Here is a 19,068-nt window from a genome sequence, read left to right as displayed (position 1 = left end):
CCTTTGTCCTGCCTGGACACAGCTTACTACCTCCTTTGTCCGTTCTCAGTTTCCTTTTTCTTTCCTTCCAGCTTTCACCAGTCGCCTGAGTGGCAACCGTGGTGTCCAGTACACTCGCCTTGCTGTGCAACGAGGTGGTACCTTCCAGATGGGGGGTAGTAGTAGCCATAACAGGTACCTCGGTCTTTTTTCACCTTATTTTGTACTGCTCAGGTCTTATTAGTCCAACTCCTTTAATTTTATATTCATGGAAGCTGAAGTCCTGGCCACTCTAGACAATTGCCTTGAATGAGTAGGAGAGCCTCATCTTTGAACTCCCCTCTCAAAAGGGGCCACACTTTGGTTAGTCTAGCCATCAAGGGCCACAATTACAAAAGCAGGTTGTCGGGCCAGGGAGGTGGCTCAGTGGAATAAGCGCATCCCTGGTAAGCACAAGGGCCTGAGTTCAATCCCCGGTTCTGCAAAAAAAAAAAAGGTTGTCAGCAGGTGTTAGTAATGCTTTTAACAAGGCATGCTATCTGCCTCACGTGCAAATAAAACAAGAAGCCACATAATCTTGTTGGTGGTATCTAGATTGGAGAAACAGAAAGAAGGAGCAAGTTATTTAGCTAATACTACAGCAAAGTGAACCCAGCATGCTAAAATGTGAAGGGAATGGTGACATATGAGGCAAGTACTCTTCTGGTAGTCTAGAGGACAAAAATAAGCATACCAGTCAAGGGATAATACAGAACTGGCCAACACTCTATTGTATTCTCTTCTCAGTGTTCATGAGATACAGGGAAAATTACTTAACTCTTTGCTCCTCTAGTGCATCTTGGAAGTGGATGATATGATATAGGCTGTATAGCAGTGCTGTGGGGAAGAAGTTAACAGACATAAAATGCCTTGTATATCATAGAAACAAAGCAGGCAGTTGTGTGCCTCATCTCTTCTTGAGCTTCCCTAGAGGCGTCTAGTTCAATCCGCTCACCCAGGTTTATGCCTCATTCCAGAGCTCTACCTGAAATGTTAACCAGAAACTATATTTCTAGGCCTTCTGGCAGTAATGTGGACACTCTCCTCCGCCTCCGAGGACGGCTTCTTCTGGACCACGAAGCCCTGTCTTGTCTCTTGGTCCTGCTTTTTGTGGATGAGCCAAAGCTCAATACTAGCCGCCTACACCGAGTACTGAGAAATCTCTGCTATCATGCCCAAACCCGCCACTGGGTCATTCGTAGCCTTCTGTCCATTTTGCAACGCAGCAGTGAGAGTGAGTTATGCATTGAGACACCGAAGCTCTCCACCAGTGAGGAAAAGGGCAAAAAGTCAAGCAAGAGCTGTGGGTCCAGCAGTCATGAGAACCGTCCCTTGGACCTTCTACACAAGATGGAGTCCAAGAGCTCCAATCAGCTTTCCTGGCTCTCAGTATCCATGGATGCAGCCTTAGGCTGCAGGACTAATATATTCCAGATCCAGCGTTCGGGAGGGCGCAAACATACAGAGAAGCATGCAAGCAGTGGCTCTACAGTCCACATCCACCCTCAGGCTGCTCCTGTTGTCTGCAGACATGTTCTAGACACACTCATTCAATTGGCCAAGGTGAGGAGCTTGAAGGAACCTAACTCCTGAGAATAGAAATGGTGTGGCAGCAACAGCTTCCGTCAAATCTGGATACTAAGGGGGCTAACAAGTCTTCCTCTTTGCTCTTATTTTATGTGCTTTCCAAGAAATTGTCCACTAAATAACTTAGGTTTTTATGCATTCTGTAAGTCAACAGAACATGGGATTCAGATTTCATTGGTTTTGTCATGTGATTTCAAAAGTCATAAGAGCTAAACCTAGGACTTAGTACCACTTCCAATGAGTGTTCTTTGAATAATAGTGTTGTTACCGTGTATTGAGAGCCTACCTGCCTTATGCCAGGCACTGTGCAAAATACGTTATCTTGTTTAATTTCAATAGCTTCATAAATAGCGTCGTTTTCCTCCCCATTTTATGAACAGCAACTGAGGCTCAGAAACATTTGCTATTCAGTCTGCCTTGCTGCAAAGTCCTTGTTCATTTCTCTAGGCTGCTTCACCATCTGTTGGATAAAACTACTGTATGCCATCTGCCCTGTGTTACCAAAGGAGAGGAGAGTCACGTAAACCAGTTCTCTGTCAGGAAAACTCATTCTCTGTGGCGACCTCTTAGACCAAGCCTATTCTTCTTTTCCTGGCAGGTGTTTCCCAGCCACTTCACACAGCAGAGGACCAAAGAAACAAACTGTGAGAGCGATCGGGAGAGGGGCAGTAAGCAGGCTTGCAGCCCATGCTCCTCACAGACCACCAGCAGTGGCATTTGTACAGACTTCTGGGACTTATTGGTAAAACTGGACAACATGAATGTCAGCCGGAAAGGCAAAAACTCCGTGAAGTCAGCGCCAGTGAGCGCTGGTGCTGAGGGGGAAACATCCCCATATAGCCTAGAAGCCTCTCCACTAGGGCAGCTCATGAACATGTTGTCGCACCCTGTCATCCGCCGGAGCTCTCTCTTAACCGAGAAACTTCTCAGACTCCTGTCTCTCATCTCAATTGCTCTCCCAGAAAACAAAGTATCAGAAGCACAGGCTAATTCTAGCAACAGTGCTTCCTCTACCACTGCTGCCTCCTCAACCACTTCTACCATCACCACCACCACCATCACTGCCGCCGCCACACCTGCACCCCCTGCTGCAACCACCCCTGTTACTTCTGCCCCAGCTCTGGTTGCTGCCACATCTATTTCCACCACTGCAGTAGCTGCTTCAACCACAGTGACTACTCCCACAACTGCTACCACTACTGTTTCAAGTAAGTGTGGGTATAGGCTGGGAGATTTAGGGCATGTACTATGGCTCCTATCTCACCTCCACTCCTGGACACATAGAGTCCCTAAATGGTAGCCTTAGGCCTGGTTTCTGTTTGGGAAAGCATAGTATATTTTCTTGCCCTCATCTTCACCAGTTTTCTATCTTCCTTCTTCCTTTTTCTCTTCCTACTGCTTTTCTCCCTCTCATACACGCACAAACACTCCTATGAGGGTTAGCAGGCATTCAGTGAATGTGCCCTTCCTTAGTCTGGGCACTGAAAGAAAATTCTCATCTTCAAGGAGTTCTCAGCTTTTCAAGCTGAGGGGAGCCAATTCTTTGTCTTTTCCTATAATAAGCAACTTTTATATTTATTTACTGGCTATTAGTATATGTTTGTAAGACATGATAAACTCATTCAGCAAGGGAATTGATAACATATGTACTGCAACTTCATCCTTTTTTACTTCTTTCACCTGGGCCAGGGAAGTAGCTCAGTAGAGTAAGCACTTGCCTGGCAAGTACATGGTCCTGAATTCAATCCCCGGTACCGCAAAAAAAAAAAAAAGAATACTTCTTTCCCCATCCCTAAATCCCTTTTCCATCTCCACAAAGTCTACCTACCTATTTCCTATCATCTCTCCTTTATTTTACTCTTTAAATTACCCATACTTTGGATTTCTCCTGTAAGAGAAGCTAATACTTAACCTTCTGTGTCTGATTTATTTTACTTAACGGTTTCAAGGTACATCTGTTTACCTACAAATGATTCTGTGTATCCTTCTTATCCTTGTGTCGGATCCTGGAACCTGGGACACAGTTCTCAAGCTGCTACTGAGTAGTTCACTATTGTTTATATACTACATTTTCTTTATCCATTCATGTATTGATGGGCACATAGGCCACTCCAGGGATTTAGCTATTAAGAATTGTATTGCTGTAAACCTAGGTTTGTGTATATCACTTGTAATATGTCTTTGACTTTCGGGAAGCTACCCAGAAGACAAAACTGAGTAAATAGAATTTGTTTCGTTTTTTAGGAATCTCAGTACTGATATCCATAGTGGTTATGAGCCAGTTCTTTTACAGTGTCATTCAAAAATATGCTGGATACAGTGTTAGTTGGGTTAACCACAACCAGGAAATGAGCCCTGTAACAGATAACTAAGGATTATCTGCAAAAGTAGGTTGAGCAGGGTATATCACAGGAGGAGGAATAGTTTGGGAAAATGTATAGGGTTCATTTCTTTCCCATTTTGATGCTTTGAATAGTTTCAGAATGTCCTTCGTTCTGCCATTTATGTCTCTGGCATGTGTCACAGAGCCTTTTCCTTGTGTTTCCTCAAAGCTTCAACTACTACTAAAGGCAGCAAATCTCCAGCAAAGGTGGGTGAGGGAGGCAGCGGTGGTGCTGACTTCAAGATGGTATCCTCTGGTCTTACTGAAAACCAGCTACAGCTCTCTGTGGAGGTGAGTTCAAGCACTTCTTAGCTGTTGAGGTTGAAGACAAAAAGGAGACAGGGTGGACGCGGTTTGAGTTCTCACCTTAGGACTTATCTTTTTTTCCCTCTTTTTCCAGGTGTTAACGTCACACTCTTGTTCCGAAGAAGGCCTAGAGGATGCAGCCAATGTGTTACTGCAGCTCTCTCGTGGGGATCCTGGAACCCGGGACACAGTTCTCAAGCTGCTACTGAATGGGGCTCGTCATCTGGGTTATACGCTTTGTAAACAGATAGGTACAGTAGTAAGGCATTCTATCCTTTTGAAACCTTCCACTTGGGTACCATCTCTTTCTGAAAGTGTTGCCTAAGGCCCCAGACCGAGTCAGACTATACCATTCTCCCGTAGCTCAATCTCTATGTTCTTCTGGTTTAGTTTTATTTGAGAACAAGGTTGGACTATGCCCCCAATACCTAGCATGTGGCTGGTTGCCTGTACTAGTGAAGGGACAAGAGAATACATGGGAATGTAAAAAGGTTTCCTTTCTTCTCCCTAATAGGAACCTATAAGAGCAATTTTTTTTTCTCCCTGTCAGCAAAATTTTAACACTTGCACATTGCCTCGTTTCCATCATTTTCATTCCTAATTTATCAAGAAGAGAGTAGAACTCAGGGTGATAGAATGATCAGACCAAGAAGTAAAACCAGATTTTCTGTCAAAGTGGAGTCTCTGCTTTTTCCCACTCCCATCCCAATTGTGGGTCTCTCTGTATCTTTTTGTCCTTTATCTTTTCCACCAATGTCTCACAGGCTGAGATGACTAGGAGAATTGACTGACTTGTGAAAATCAAGGTATTTACTTACATGACAGTTACAAGAATGAAAGAATTTGGCCTCTTACCTGCTGACATTTTTGCTGCTACCACTTACATATACAACCGTGAGCCAGTTACTTCCTAGGCACTCTACTACTGTGTATTTACCTTCAAATTGTCATGGCCCCCGTGAGAGATTGATCAGTATTATTCCCATCATTAAGATGCATTAGTGAATTGGACTATGGTAAGAAATTAGCCTGCAGTCACCATAAAACCTCTAACTTCAAAAGATATATAGGATTTAGACCACAGCCTGTCTGCCTCCAAAAGAGGCTGCATCTTCTCTACACCAAGCTGCATTTTGTGTGCATTCACAGAATGCTGAGGCTGGCTAAATTGATGTTTACCAGATAGTTGATTCATGAGCATACATGATAATCTGAACAGAGCAAAAATCATGTTTGCTCTGGCTTCTCTGCAAAGAGGATGACCTGGATAGGTCTTTTGGGAAGGATTGATTTTTAGCTATTGACTAGGGAAGACTCTGAACACTTGATTCCTTTTTCTATCCAGGTACCCTGCTGGCTGAGCTACGGGAATACAATCTGGAACAGCAACGGCGAGCACAGTGTGAAACACTCTCTCCTGATGGCCTACCTGAGGAACAGCCGCAGACTACCAAACTGAAAGGCAAAATGCAGAGCAGGTGGGTGGTAGCCGCACTTTCTGCTCTGGGCAGAAATCTGGGGCATTCTAAAAGGTTGCTCTTGCTGACCTCATTTTTTTTCCTATGGGTAATTTTACTATTTGTGCTATGTACACATGACTTGATTTTTTTTTTCTAATTCTCTATATTTGTAAGATTTTCTTCTGAGGTTCCTTGCCTTTCTGGTGATACCAGAAGGCCCTGCTTGCTCTGGGTGTTTATGCTTTGATGCTGTCAATATACGCAAGCCACCTCTACACTATCCAGGTTTGACATGGCTGAGAATGTGGTAATTGTGGCATCTCAGAAGCGACCCTTGGGTGGCCGGGAGCTCCAGCTGCCTTCTATGTCCATGTTGACATCCAAGACATCTACACAGAAGTTCTTCTTGAGGGTACTACAGGTCATCATCCAGCTCCGAGATGACACCCGCCGAGCTAACAAGAAAGCCAAGCAGACAGGCAGGCTAGGTATGAAACTAGAGTGTCCAGTTGAGGGGCAGGGTTGGTGGTGGAAAACCTAGAGTCCATGGAAGGAAAGGACTCGACGTACTATTTCCTTCCTATATAACCTTTCCAAAAGGAAAATAATGGTCCTTTTTTATAAGGTTCCAAGTGTTGATGGCTGCATTGTGTATTGCATTCATCTGTCTCCATAGCAGATTAATTAGAGCAAGTAGGAATTAAGGAGTAATAAGAAACCTTTTCTTGAACAAATCTTAACTCGCTGGGTGTGCACTTTCTTTCTGTTTCTTTGGTTACTCCTAAAACACTGAGGCCATGTTGCCTCAAATCATTTCCCCTATCTCTTTCCTCCTATCCCACAAAACCCTCTCACATGCTACTATCTGTCTGCCTAGTGCCATGCCTTTATAATGGTAGATTTTAGTGCCTGATGACTACTCTGAAGCTACTTGAACTAATGCTCAGAGACCTCATCAAGATGCCCTGTGGCAGCCCAGGAGACAGGAGAAAAGAGAGAATTGGGCATTCCCTCTTCTTGTATTTTATATCTTGCCTTTTTTTTCCCCTTTCCCAGGTTCCTCCGGTTTAGGCTCAGCTAGCAGCATCCAGGCAGCTGTTCGGCAGCTGGAGGCTGAGGCTGATGCCATTATACAAATGGTACGTGAGGGTCAAAGGGCGCGGAGACAGCAACAAGCAGCAACGGTTAGCATGATGCCTGTGGCCCCTCATTCATTCGTCTCTCCCCTCTGCCACCTCCCCCCACCCCATTTCATCAGTGGGGTTTCATTGCCCTTGTATGCTTTTGCATTGAGTTTGCTATATGAATGCTTCTGGACAACAGGGTTACTTTTCTGCTGGTGTTTCTCTATTTATTGATTGGTTTGGTTTGAAATTCACTTTGATTTAAAGCTTGGCCATCATACTCCATTCCCAGCTATCCAGTCAGTAGTGGCGCTTTTGCAAACTGCCTAATGCTAAGTGTCTGGGTTCTGAGGGGATGTGGAGGTAAAGTTTTTTTCAGTATCATGGAACAATACAGATGCATCAGAAACATCTCAGGAATCCTACCCCTGAAAGTCCCTCAAGCTTGGTTCCTATCTCATGCAGCCACTTACATCTATAGCTGCCCTCTGTACCTTGGCTTAGTACCTCTCTTTTTCCATGATTCCTTGGCACCTTCATGCTCAGGCACTTTTAAGAGCAGGCATTCAGGTATTTAGATAGCCAGTTCAGTATTGTACTAGCAGAGTGACTTAACAAAAGCCTGACATAATATGCCTGGTACAGCACTCATTGTTTTTCTGTCCTTGCAGCGTGTAAGGTTACCATCATTTAAGACCCAGGAAATACAGGTTTCCTGAGGGGTTTTTGGGGTTTTTTTTTTCCTTATGTAGAATTACATAGTATGGTTTCATTAAACATACCCCACATAGCCTAAAACTTTGTAGTAGTGACTCCAGGAGAGTAGAAAGGGAAAATACAGCTGCTTCTCTGGAGTAAGTTTTTCTACCCAGTTTCTTACCTGTTACCTGATAAGACAGATAATTGGTTTAATATCTACTGGTGAGATGTGGTACTCATCTCTGTTTCACCAACAAATAGAGACAAAGACCAAACCTACATTCTGCCTATCTGAATTTACACACACACACCCCTACACCCCTGTCCTAGGAGACTTGAAGTAAGTAGAGTGTAGGAAATACAGGATCTCTTCGGAGAATTTACAAGCTTAAGAAGGTGGACAACAAAGAAAGTGGGAAAGCCATTCTTTTGTCCTGCAGACCTATAGTCCCCCAACCAGAGGGGAAGCTTTCTAAGTTCAATGTATGAGAAGTAGAAGGGCCAGCCTCTAGCCTGTCGCCAAAGAAAGCAGAGTTGCACCCTTTTATGTGACCTTTTCTCCCTTTTATCCAGTCGGAGTCTAGCCAGTCAGAGACATCTGTCCGGAGGGAGGAGTCACCCATGGATGTGGACCAACCATCTCCCAGTACTCAAGATTCTCAGTCCATTGGTCAGTATTATTACTTCCAATTTCAAACCCAGAAAAACGGAAGGGAGAGCCAGTCTTAGAAAGTATCTACTGGATATTTTGCTCCCCAGTGTGTAAATTCAGAGTTTAAATCAACCAAAACACATTATGATTGGCTATTCATGGAGACAAAGTTTGTGTTTTGAGTTATGGGAGACATACCTCTCTTTGCTTCAATTTTTTCCTCATCTAAAATAAAATGTAGGCATGGTGGTGCATGCCCCAGATTCTAGCACTTGGGGAGGCTGAGGCAGAGCAAGAGGATCCATGAATCTGAGACCAGCCAGAACTACATAGTGAGAGCCTGTTAAGAAGCAAGAGGGGAAGGGGATAAAATAAAGGATGGTCACTGTTAGAATTAAATAGTACTACATGTAGAGTACAGAATTAAATAATGCTATGTGTAGAGTGCTTAGAAGTACCTGGTACAATGAAAGCTATTATTTGTGATATTTCTCAAAGTCAGTTGTAGGGAGAATACTTTTGGCACTCTTTGAATACATTCCTGTTAGTATTCTCATAGGACATCTGTCTTTTGAATGCTATATTAAGTTATTTACTATTCATTAGAATGACTTTGGAAGGTAGCTATTTCCATGTTCTCCAATCATCTTTTACCCAAAATCACATGATCATAGTTGCCAGGGCCACGATTCAAGCTTCCTAGGGCTGTCAGAGCCTTGATGAGTAGTCAGGATTGGATAGCAATAAAAGCAGAGCTTAAGAAAAAGCCTAAACAGGGAACAGGTATGATAGAGAATGGAAGACAGAGAGAGGTAAGGAGCTGGTAAAGAAGCAGTTTCTTCCCCCACTAAGAGAAGACTTGTCTTGCTACTTGTTTACTTAGCAGAATTAGAGGACACCCCCCACCACCATCACAAAGCGTATCAGGAAAAATACTGACTGGGGGTGAGGATGGGATGTCTGCATTTTGCTCCATGGCTTCTCAGGATCTTCAGTTGTCCCAGGACTAGGTGACTAAAAAAGCATGGAAGGCCGGGGAGGCACTCAGTGGCATGAGCGCCTGCCTGGCATGCACAAGGTCCCAAGTTCAATCCCCAGTACAATAAATTAAATTAAATAAATAAATAGCATGGAACTTAAAAGTCAAAAAGATTCAATTTTATGTTCTAGCTTTATCCCTTGGGAAAAAAATAGGGAGAAGGTAGCCTGCTTCCAAGGCAACTGTCAGAATTCAATGAGGATGATACCATGAAAACATACTGTGTAGACTGGAAGACAACTGTTGCATTACTCTTAGGTAACTTACCCAGAGGTTCTCTGGGGGCTAATGAAGCAGTGACTAGGCAACCACTAGCCATATAGGGGTGTTGAGCACTTAAAATGTGGCTAGTGCAACTGAGGAACCAAATTTATTGTTTTATTAAATGCTGTCCACTATAGAACGAGGCATTAATTCATATGTTGTACAGTGAGTGATATTCTGGCAAACTGGCAAACAGTTTGTACTACTTCATCTGTCTAGTACCCTGTACATTTGGTCTGGGGAAAGAACTCTTGAGTATACATCAAAGGCTTTCTGACTCTGTGGTCTGTATATTCAGTATCCTCAGATGGAACCCTACAGGGAGAGAAAGACAAAGAAGAGAGGCCACCTGAGTTACCCCTGCTCAGTGAGCAGCTCAGCCTAGATGAGCTGTGGGACATGCTGGGGGAGTGTTTAAAGGAACTGGAGGAATCCCATGATCAGCATGCGGTGCTAGGTAAGTTGTGCTTTGAGGGCCCTAGTTCCAAATTATTTTTGCCGACTTAAAGTTCTTGCTTCTTTGGTAATCCTCAGTGCATCTGTAACAAAAATTATTCAGAGGAGAATTGTTTGTTCTCTGGCTTTAGTATTGTAAACAGTTATATCTTTCTCAGCCAGTTTTCATTATTTCTCCCATGTTTTATTTTTGTGATTTGTTTGTGAATGCCAAAAGGTATTGAACTTTGTAAAGTAAAGCATCACTTCTCTCATTCTTCACCCCAGTGCTTCAGCCTGCCGTTGAGGCTTTCTTTCTAGTCCATGCCACAGAACGGGAGAGCAAGCCTCCTGTTCGAGACACCCGTGAGAGCCAGCTGGCACACATCAAGGACGAGCCTCCTCCACTCTCTCCCGCCCCCTTAACCCCAGCCACTCCTTCCTCCCTTGACCCATTCTTCTCCCGGGAGCCCTCATCTATGCACATCTCCTCAAGCCTGCCTCCTGATACACAGAAGTTCCTTCGCTTTGCAGGTACAGGGTACTCTCAGAGCCCCAGATATAGAAGGATTCAGTTTGTACAAGGTTGTTTCATTTATTTTATCCTTAGCTTATATAGCAGAGTAGAGCGAGTATGAGAACATGAGTATAGCAAAGTCAGTAGGATCCTGCTCTGGAACCCCATGTGTGTCCTCTGAGGGGTTTGGAGTTTTTCCCTCAGACTATGGGAAGCCAGGTTGGGGTAGATTATAATGCTCAGATTCAAATTCACACGTCAGGGCTGGTCTATTGGTTTAGCTGTTTCCTATTTTAGACCACATAAACAGGGAAGAGATAGTTGTTAGTGTTAGGCTCCCCTGCGGAATCCATGATGTTCTGATTCCTGCTTTCATTTCTACCCTCAGAGACTCACCGCACTGTGTTGAATCAGATCCTACGGCAGTCTACCACCCATCTTGCTGATGGGCCTTTTGCTGTCCTAGTAGATTATATTCGTGTCCTCGACTTTGATGTGAAGCGCAAGTATGTGGTGGGGGTTGGATCCTCAGATGGTATCTCCCCTCCCAGGAAATAACCAATGATGCTCCTGGGGCCAGAAGTTTATCTTGCTGCCAGTGCATGGAATGATGCTAACGAGGAAGCAAAACTCAGCTCTGCCACTGACATTGTACCCCCTAGCCTTCACCTATCTCCATTCTTCATCAGCAAAATGAAAGCTGTATGATTTTTTTGAACCACATGGTTTCTAAAATCCCATTCCATCCTTTTGGGTCATGATGGAGCTGAAAGTGCCTAGGATATGCACAGGCAGCTTCAGGGGCTTCTATAGTGCCTCCAGTGTCATCCATTGTCTCCTCTTTGGATGCATACACATGCTTACCTACTTATAGAAATTCCATACCAGTCTCTGTGGGCCCTTACTCAATAGAGATGGGAAAAATTTAAAGCTGATAATAAATTATTTAGCTCTCCCACTACTGGCCTCTTCCAAAGTGTGTGATGAACAGAGAGTATTTGTGGGATGGACAGAGTATTGTTGTATATTTGTCCTGATCACACAAATGGAAGTCTACTCTGCTATTCTTCATGCTATTTTCCTTTTTTATTATCTAAGATATTTCCGCCAAGAGCTAGAGCGTTTGGACGAGGGGCTCCGGAAAGAAGACATGGCTGTGCATGTTCGCCGTGACCATGTGTTTGAAGATTCTTATCGTGAGCTTCATCGCAAATCCCCTGAAGAAATGAAGAATCGATTGTAAGAACTTAGACCAGAGAGCAGACAAGACAGAGGCTCTTTCTACCCAGTGGCACTCCCTTAGTCTGGCCTCAAATACAGGACATTTAGGGACTTATTGCCCTCCCCCATAGAAATCTGATTTAGATAATTTCATTGTCTTCTATCATCTGGATCTGGCCTGTTTCTGGCCCTTTGCATGACCTATTCAATAGTTTTCAGACAGAAAAGTCTTTGGTGTGTATAAGGATACACCTCAAGGCTTCACAGTGAGAGCTTTTATCATTGTTATACTAAGAGGGGGAAACCTGCTGATCAAACTATACTTTGGGTTGGGAGAGATTGTATGTTCATGACTCACCTCCACCAAATGAGCAACTATTGACTGGTGATTCTGAAACTAAATAGAGCAGATAGCAGTTCCCAATGCAAGTATCATAGGAGCTGAAGAGATGAGAGAACTACTGGGTTTGTATGAAGATTCCTCGCCCTTCTTGGTGTGGGCCCACTATCTAATCGTACAAGTCAGAGTCTTCTCAGGGCTTTCCTGGCACTCTTCACCTTTTCATCAAATACTCCCCAAAGGCTGCTTTACAGCCTTTTCCCCCCCATTCATACTATTATGGACAGCTCTGCCCTGGGTTTGCTTGCTTTTTTTTTTCTTTATTTGGTGGAACCAGCGATTGAACTTAGGCCCTTACGCTTGCCAGGGAAGCGCTAATACCACTGAGCCATCTCCCCGGCCCCCTGTCCTGGGCTTTCTGCACAGCTCTGTTTTCACTCTTTCCTAGGTATATAGTGTTCGAAGGAGAAGAAGGACAGGATGCTGGAGGGCTCCTGCGGGAGTGGTATATGATCATCTCTCGAGAGATGTTTAACCCTATGTATGCCTTGTTCCGTACCTCACCTGGTGATCGAGTCACCTACACCATCAATCCATCTTCCCACTGCAACCCCAACCACCTCAGCTACTTCAAGTTTGTCGGACGCATTGTGGCCAAAGCTGTATATGACAACCGCCTCTTAGAGTGCTACTTTACTCGCTCCTTCTACAAACACATCTTGGGCAAGTCTGTCAGGTGAGTATGTGACACAGTCTTGAGACTCTACTCAGTTCTGGGTTCACATGCTTTGCTTGTGTCCCATTCTGTGCACATAACACAGACAAATACACAGTCCTCTCTAATTGTGTTTCAGATATACGGATATGGAGAGTGAAGATTACCACTTCTACCAGGGTCTAGTTTATCTGCTGGAAAATGATGTTTCCACACTAGGCTATGACCTCACCTTCAGCACTGAGGTAGGTGAGGGATGCTGTCCCCAGCACATTCTATACAGTTCAAGACACCTATTTTTAAATACCTTAGATCTCATCTTGGATAATCACTTGTAGTTCTAGGGAAGTATCTTGACTTCTTGAAACCCCATACCCTATAACTGGTTAGGCAGTGAGAAGTAGGTATTTGTGAGATATCACAAGTAAAAAAAATCATCATCATTAATAATCCAGGCTGTTTCTTAAATATTTTTCAAATACACTGCAGTGCATAATTCTTCATTCCAGAATGTGGTTGATTGTAGAAAGATTGTACAAATAGAGATACGTGAAAATTGAAAATACTTTGTTACCCTCCCCCTAAAGTGTGTTCTGTAAAGATTGTATCAGCAGGCATGGTGGCATAAGCCAATGAGTTCAAGGCCAGCCTTGGCTACACAGTGAGACCTTGTCTCAAATTTTTTTAAAAGAAAGATTATGTTGTTACGTTATATGCATTAGCCATACTGTTATTGTCCTGTTCCTTTTTATCCTCTCTGCTTTCTTAATGGGTTCTGGAGCCATAGAATTTTCCTTCATTCCTGCTATTGGACTTGCCTCATCTCCCTGCTTGAGAGTATGGCAAGGAGTTTATAGAGTATTCTCCCAGGTCTTTATATTAATCTCATCCTGAATCAAGCTTGATACATATAGTTGTTGTTTCTGGTATTCTAGGTCCAAGAGTTTGGAGTCTGTGAAGTTCGTGACCTCAAACCCAATGGAGCCAACATCTTGGTAACAGAGGAGAATAAGAAGGAGTATGTACACCTGGTATGCCAGATGAGAATGACAGGTAGGAGAAATGTCCTTTAAAACTCAAATTGCTTAATACAGGAAGAGATCAACTCCCATTCATTTTAGAAACTTTTTTTTATCTGACACAACCAAAAAAGTCTTGTGTAGAAGGAGTTCAGAACACCTAACCAAAAGCCTCTTCTCATACAGGGACCTAGAAATAAGAGTGGTAGGTAAAGCAGGCAGACCTGCTAGATAGCATTAGGGGCCATATTGACACAACTGACTGCTAGTACTTGTGTGAGTTCAGAAGTCATGTAGCTTTTTGGTTCTCTCATCAGGAGCTATTCGCAAACAGCTGGCAGCTTTCTTAGAAGGTTTCTATGAGATCATTCCAAAGCGCCTCATTTCCATCTTCACGGAACAAGAATTGGAGCTGCTCATATCAGGACTGCCCACCATCGACATTGATGATCTGAAATCCAACACTGAATACCACAAGTACCAGTCCAACTCTATTCAGGTACGTAGCTTTTGCTGCCACTACTTCTGCTGGGATCCCTTCCTATAGGCTCCCCTTACCCTGTATACTTTAGTTTGCATAAAACCCTATAATCAGGACTGGTGAGATGGCTCAGTGGTCTAAAGCACCTACTTAGAACAAGCTTAGCAAAGCACAGAGACCGTGGTTCAATCCCCCAGCACCACATGCCAGCCAGCCCCGCCCCCTGGTGGGCTGAGCTCTCCACACACACACACATAAATAAATAAAATTTTTAAAAAAAGCAACCTATAATCCAGTACTCTTATGGGAAAGGACTTGTGGGAAAAAGTGTACCTAATTTCATTCTCCTTCGAAGGTATTTTCAGGTGATGTTTTTTATCTTACGAGTGAAGGAACTAAAGCCTACCCTACAGACAGAGCTTAAGCTCCCAACTCCAGTACTATTTCCCAAATCCCAACCCCTGCCTTCCAGGAGCTCTTTCTAATGCTGACTTTTCACTTCCCATCCTGCAGATCCAGTGGTTCTGGAGAGCACTACGTTCTTTTGACCAAGCTGACCGTGCCAAGTTCCTGCAGTTTGTCACGGGTACTTCCAAGGTGCCCCTACAAGGCTTTGCTGCCCTTGAAGGTATGAATGGCATTCAGAAATTTCAGATCCATCGAGATGACAGGTCCACAGATCGCCTGCCTTCAGCTCACACATGGTAAGAGGGTCTGTTTCTCTTTTTCAGCATTCAGATCAAGCTTCCAGACTTGGTATTTCTAGGTGCCTACCCAAGGTTGGTAATACAAATCTGGCGTAGGCTTTGACCTTGGGTAGCTCACAGTTTTAGTGGCTCTGTGGAAGTAATGCAATGCTTGAGATAAAATGGACTAGACACAATGGGGAGTGGGGAGACACTGGAAGGTAAACAACATTACAAGAGAGCATGGTATGTTGCAGAGAGTTGAAGTCTAAAGAATTCAGCTGCAGTCAGATTTATGTTCCTGGTGCTTAATGGCCAATTTGGAGCCATATTAGATTAGAACAGAGGAGACCAGGCTGGGACAAAATTGGGAGTCATCAAGAGTAGAGAGAAGGTCTGGCCAAATAGCTCAGCAGATTAAAGTACCTGCAAGCAGGTGCAGGGGCTGGTAGTTTGATCTCCAGGCCTGCTGTGCTGGCCCCACCCCCAGGGTGCACTGAGATGGCAATTGAGACTGGGCGTGGTGGCGCGTGCCTGTAAGCCCAGCACTTGGCAGGCTGTAAACAGGAGAATCACTACAAGTCTGATTTAGTGGTGAGACCCTTAACACCCTGTAGACTCTTCCCTAAAAAATAACCAAAAAAGGTGGGGGTGGCTGGGGCTTTAGCTCAGCAGTAGAACACTTGCCTAGCAAGCTGGAAGCTATGGGTTCAGTCCAAAAAAGAATTGAGAGAGTAGGCTTCCTCAGCTCAAGAGAGCCAGTGGACATGGGGAACATGAATTCAGTTACATCTCTTCTCATGGACTGATCTTTCTTCTTTCTTCCTAGTTTCAATCAGCTGGACCTGCCTGCCTATGAGAGCTTTGAGAAGCTCCGCCACATGTTACTTTTGGCTATCCAGGAGTGCTCTGAAGGTTTTGGGCTGGCCTAATAAAGCCCTACCCGCCTCTGTGGGGTTTTTCTACCGTTGTTGGACCTGGGGAGGGGGGACATTTAAAAAGAACCAGAAAGAAAACTGTCAAAACCAATAAATGAAATCCATCAACTCACCATGTGTGTGTCCCAGCTGCCCCACCTTCCCCAGCACATACCTGTTTCCCTTTTCCTGCTCATTCTCTTTTCCCCACCTTCCCTTTCCTTGCTGTCCATGATCCCCACCCCATGTGTTTCAAAGGCAATAGCCTTTGCAGGGACCTGTTTGTCCCAACTGTTTGAACAGTGTGCTCCTCAGATTCTGTGTTCAGAAGGATTTGCTGCATTGAGACTTGAAACCTTTGGATAGGGGAAAAAATTATATATATATATATTTTTTTGTTCTGTTTGCATTTCTTAATTTGTGCTTGGAATGTGTTGATGTGCACAGCTAATGATTCAATGCGAGACAAGATTGGCGTCTGTGTTGTGGAGGTTTCAAATAAAGAGCACTCTTCATAACTCACTTTTCACAAATGGAGTTTATTTCAAATTTTTAAAAAACAACCCAAAAACCTGTAGCACATACTAGACACCTGGAGAAAAGTTTAAAATGCATTCTCCAGAATACCATCTCTCTGCCTTTACCACTATTACAAACTGCATCCTTCAGTCATTTTCACCATAGTCAGGAGAATTGGCAGCCACGAGGAATTGGGAGATGTGTACTTGGGGTGGTGGTGGTGGGTAGAGATTGCAGCCAAGGACAAATCACTTTTTTCAGAGGATGAAATTCTAGCAGATAACAAAACTCAACGCACTCAAGGGCTTTATTTGGTGAGTCTGGGGCTCAGGTTAAAATTTTTAAATTTATTAATACTTTATTCCTAATAAAATGTTACATGCAAAGAATTGGGCTAGCCCCCTAAAAGACTATTCCTTGTTTTTGTTTTGTCTGTTGTCATCTGTCTGCCAGTCTGTTCACAGATCACCTAATAATCTGTTGTGATTTTTACTCCATCCAGCACTTAAAGTTAATGTGAGGATTTTGATGGTTTCAGCTTTCAACAAAAAATAATTTAATAAAAGTTTAGTTAGAAAACTAGTCCCAAATGGTGCTTGCTTTGTGTGGTTTTTTTCTCATTCACTGAAGTGCTACACCCTAAAGACTTTCACTGTCATATCCCAGAGTGTACCAGCTGTATTCCTCCTATATTTGTACCTGGACCTGACTGAGGCCTGATGACTAAGAAGATGAGTGAATCACCCTGTCCCTGTTACTGCATTTCTGGACAAGTCAGGTCTGTGACAGATGCATTCTAGAAAGGAGTCTCTAGGTGTACATAAAGGAAGTACTTGATAGCCTTGAGGGTCAGGATTTTTTTTTCTTCAAAATCTTAGTACTCTCCTGGGTGTGTACACACCTGTAATCCTAGCCCTCAGCTGAGGCAGGATTGCTGTAAGTTTGAGGCCACCCTCAATGTGAGCTAAAGCCCAGGCTTCGTTCCATAGGCCATATCTCAAAAGCTTGTTTCTTGAACTTTTCTAGTTCATGCATGCCGAAGTTCAGATGTGTGGTCGTCTGCATAAATGAGTTGAAGTTCTATAGGATTCGAGGTGAACAATTCTCCCTGTAAAGGCAATAGGGTTTCAGTTGAGGGCCTAGTTTTAAGGGGTGGTGGCCTGAGACTGGGAGTCCAGTAAGGCTTTAAGATGGAAATGAGCAGAATTGAGGACCAGGTGTGTATCAGTGGATAGAGCACTTGCCAAGAATGTGCTAGGCTCTGGGTTCAATCTCCAATACAGATACCCAAAAAGGTTCTTAAAGTAGAATAAAAGCTCCTAACAGTTTGCATCGGACGTATGCAGTGAAAGCATGTCAATATCAAACAAAAGCCAGATTTTAGCATTTGCTAACAGCTATTCTCAGTCCCTTAAAACACCCCTTTTTTCAGTGCTGGCATGGAACTCAAGGCCTCACATGTGCTGTTATGGTAAGTATTGTACCACTGAGCTATATCCCCAAGCTAAATACTACCTTACAGTTTCAGATCACTAGCCATGCTTAACCTTGAAAATAGTTCAATAGAAACCATTTGTTAAACCAAGTAAATTAAAAGCTAATGGAATTTAAAACTACCAGCAAGATGTTATGATGAAAAAAGGTTCATCCTTTGAAATTTATTGTACAATAGAAGTATTAGTGAATTTTAGTAATAGTGAAATCCAAGAGTAAAAATAGCGTTTTTATACAATTTTTGTAATGTATTTAGTATAAGGTCTCACTATGCAGCTTGAAGTCATAGTAATCGTATTTTCAGCCTCAGTGCTGGGATTACAGATGTTCACCACCACACCTGATCTCATTGGCCAGCTTGGCACCCCGGCCAGTGCAGCTTGTGCCAGGGATTGAGCCCTGGTCCCTGTGCTTGCCTAAGCGGGTGCTTAGTCCAGTGAGCTATCCCACCAACCCTGTTAGAATGTACAGTCTCAATGTTGTCGAGAGTTGTAGAACAAGAGCTGGGGAGATGGCTCAGTGGAATAAGCACTTCCCTGGCAAGTGTAAGGGCCTGAGTTCAATCCCCAGTTCTGCAAAAAAAAAAAAAGTTTTAGGGGCCAGGGAGATGGCTCAGTGGAATAAGCACTTCCCTGGCAAGTGCAAGGGCCTGAGTTCAATCCCCGGTTCTGCAAAAAAAAAAAAAAAAAGCTCAGAGAAGTGTGTTAATTTCCTAGTGTCACACAGCCTTTAACTTGAGCCTCTTCATCCTGCCTGTACATTTAAAAAAAATTAAGAGTTGTAGAACAAGACCTGTATAAAAGTTGGTAAAATTGTCAGATGAGGTAGCAAGAGCACAAGTCCAATATATGCAACATAGGGAGAACCTGTCTCCAAAAGTTGAAAAAACATGTATGTACTAAGACTGCAAACTCATTTATGAGAGCTACAAAGTCCTATATGCTGCTCAAGATGAAGCTTTGAGGAGATGCGGTAAATATTAGGCTTGCATCTTAGAAGCTATATTGCACAGAAGACTAATTGCTAACATCTTTTAGGTTTTCAGGTGGTCTCACTGCAGTCCAGGCTGGCCTTGAACGCTATCCCATGCTGGCTTTGAACTTGGCTGCAGCCTCCTGAGTGCTGGGATTATAGATGTGCACCACCAGACCTGACCGTTGCTATTGCTAACATTTTAGAGTATTTGGATGGT

The 19,068-nt window shown here is 43.6% G+C and overlaps 1 protein-coding gene across 11 annotated transcripts in view; it reads left to right on the top strand.

Moving 5' to 3' along the window:
- Window positions 1-16,385, top strand: part of Huwe1 (HECT, UBA and WWE domain containing 1, E3 ubiquitin protein ligase) — a 170,138-nt gene extending 153,753 nt beyond the window's left edge. For 10 of the 11 annotated variants that reach the window (XM_023708167.1, XM_023708162.1, XM_023708166.1 and 7 more), the window contains 19 exons: window positions 72-174; window positions 1,035-1,581; window positions 2,204-2,813; window positions 4,158-4,279; window positions 4,389-4,545; window positions 5,640-5,772; window positions 6,040-6,242; window positions 6,811-6,938; window positions 8,151-8,247; window positions 9,831-9,989; window positions 10,256-10,501; window positions 10,873-10,990; window positions 11,583-11,723; window positions 12,494-12,781; window positions 12,900-13,005; window positions 13,696-13,813; window positions 14,097-14,278; window positions 14,774-14,964; window positions 15,776-16,385. In XM_023708167.1, coding sequence (XP_023563935.1) covers window positions 72-174; window positions 1,035-1,581; window positions 2,204-2,813; window positions 4,158-4,279; window positions 4,389-4,545; window positions 5,640-5,772; window positions 6,040-6,242; window positions 6,811-6,938; window positions 8,151-8,247; window positions 9,831-9,989; window positions 10,256-10,501; window positions 10,873-10,990; window positions 11,583-11,723; window positions 12,494-12,781; window positions 12,900-13,005; window positions 13,696-13,813; window positions 14,097-14,278; window positions 14,774-14,964; window positions 15,776-15,878 — 3,752 coding nt within the window. In that variant the 3' untranslated portion in view covers window positions 15,879-16,385. The remainder of the gene's footprint in view (window positions 1-71; window positions 175-1,034; window positions 1,582-2,203; window positions 2,814-4,157; window positions 4,280-4,388; window positions 4,546-5,639; window positions 5,773-6,039; window positions 6,243-6,810; window positions 6,939-8,150; window positions 8,248-9,830; window positions 9,990-10,255; window positions 10,502-10,872; window positions 10,991-11,582; window positions 11,724-12,493; window positions 12,782-12,899; window positions 13,006-13,695; window positions 13,814-14,096; window positions 14,279-14,773; window positions 14,965-15,775) is intronic. The other variant, XM_023708170.1, reaches the window with a different exon arrangement.
- Window positions 16,386-19,068: the final 2,683 nt, after the last annotated feature.

This window comes from Octodon degus, unplaced genomic scaffold (assembly GCF_000260255.1).
Source record: "Octodon degus isolate 3935 unplaced genomic scaffold, OctDeg1.0 scaffold00335, whole genome shotgun sequence".
NCBI lineage: Eukaryota > Metazoa > Chordata > Mammalia > Rodentia > Octodontidae > Octodon > Octodon degus.
Note: the sequence above shows the minus strand (reverse complement) of the source record. Positions and strands in the feature narration are given on the sequence as shown.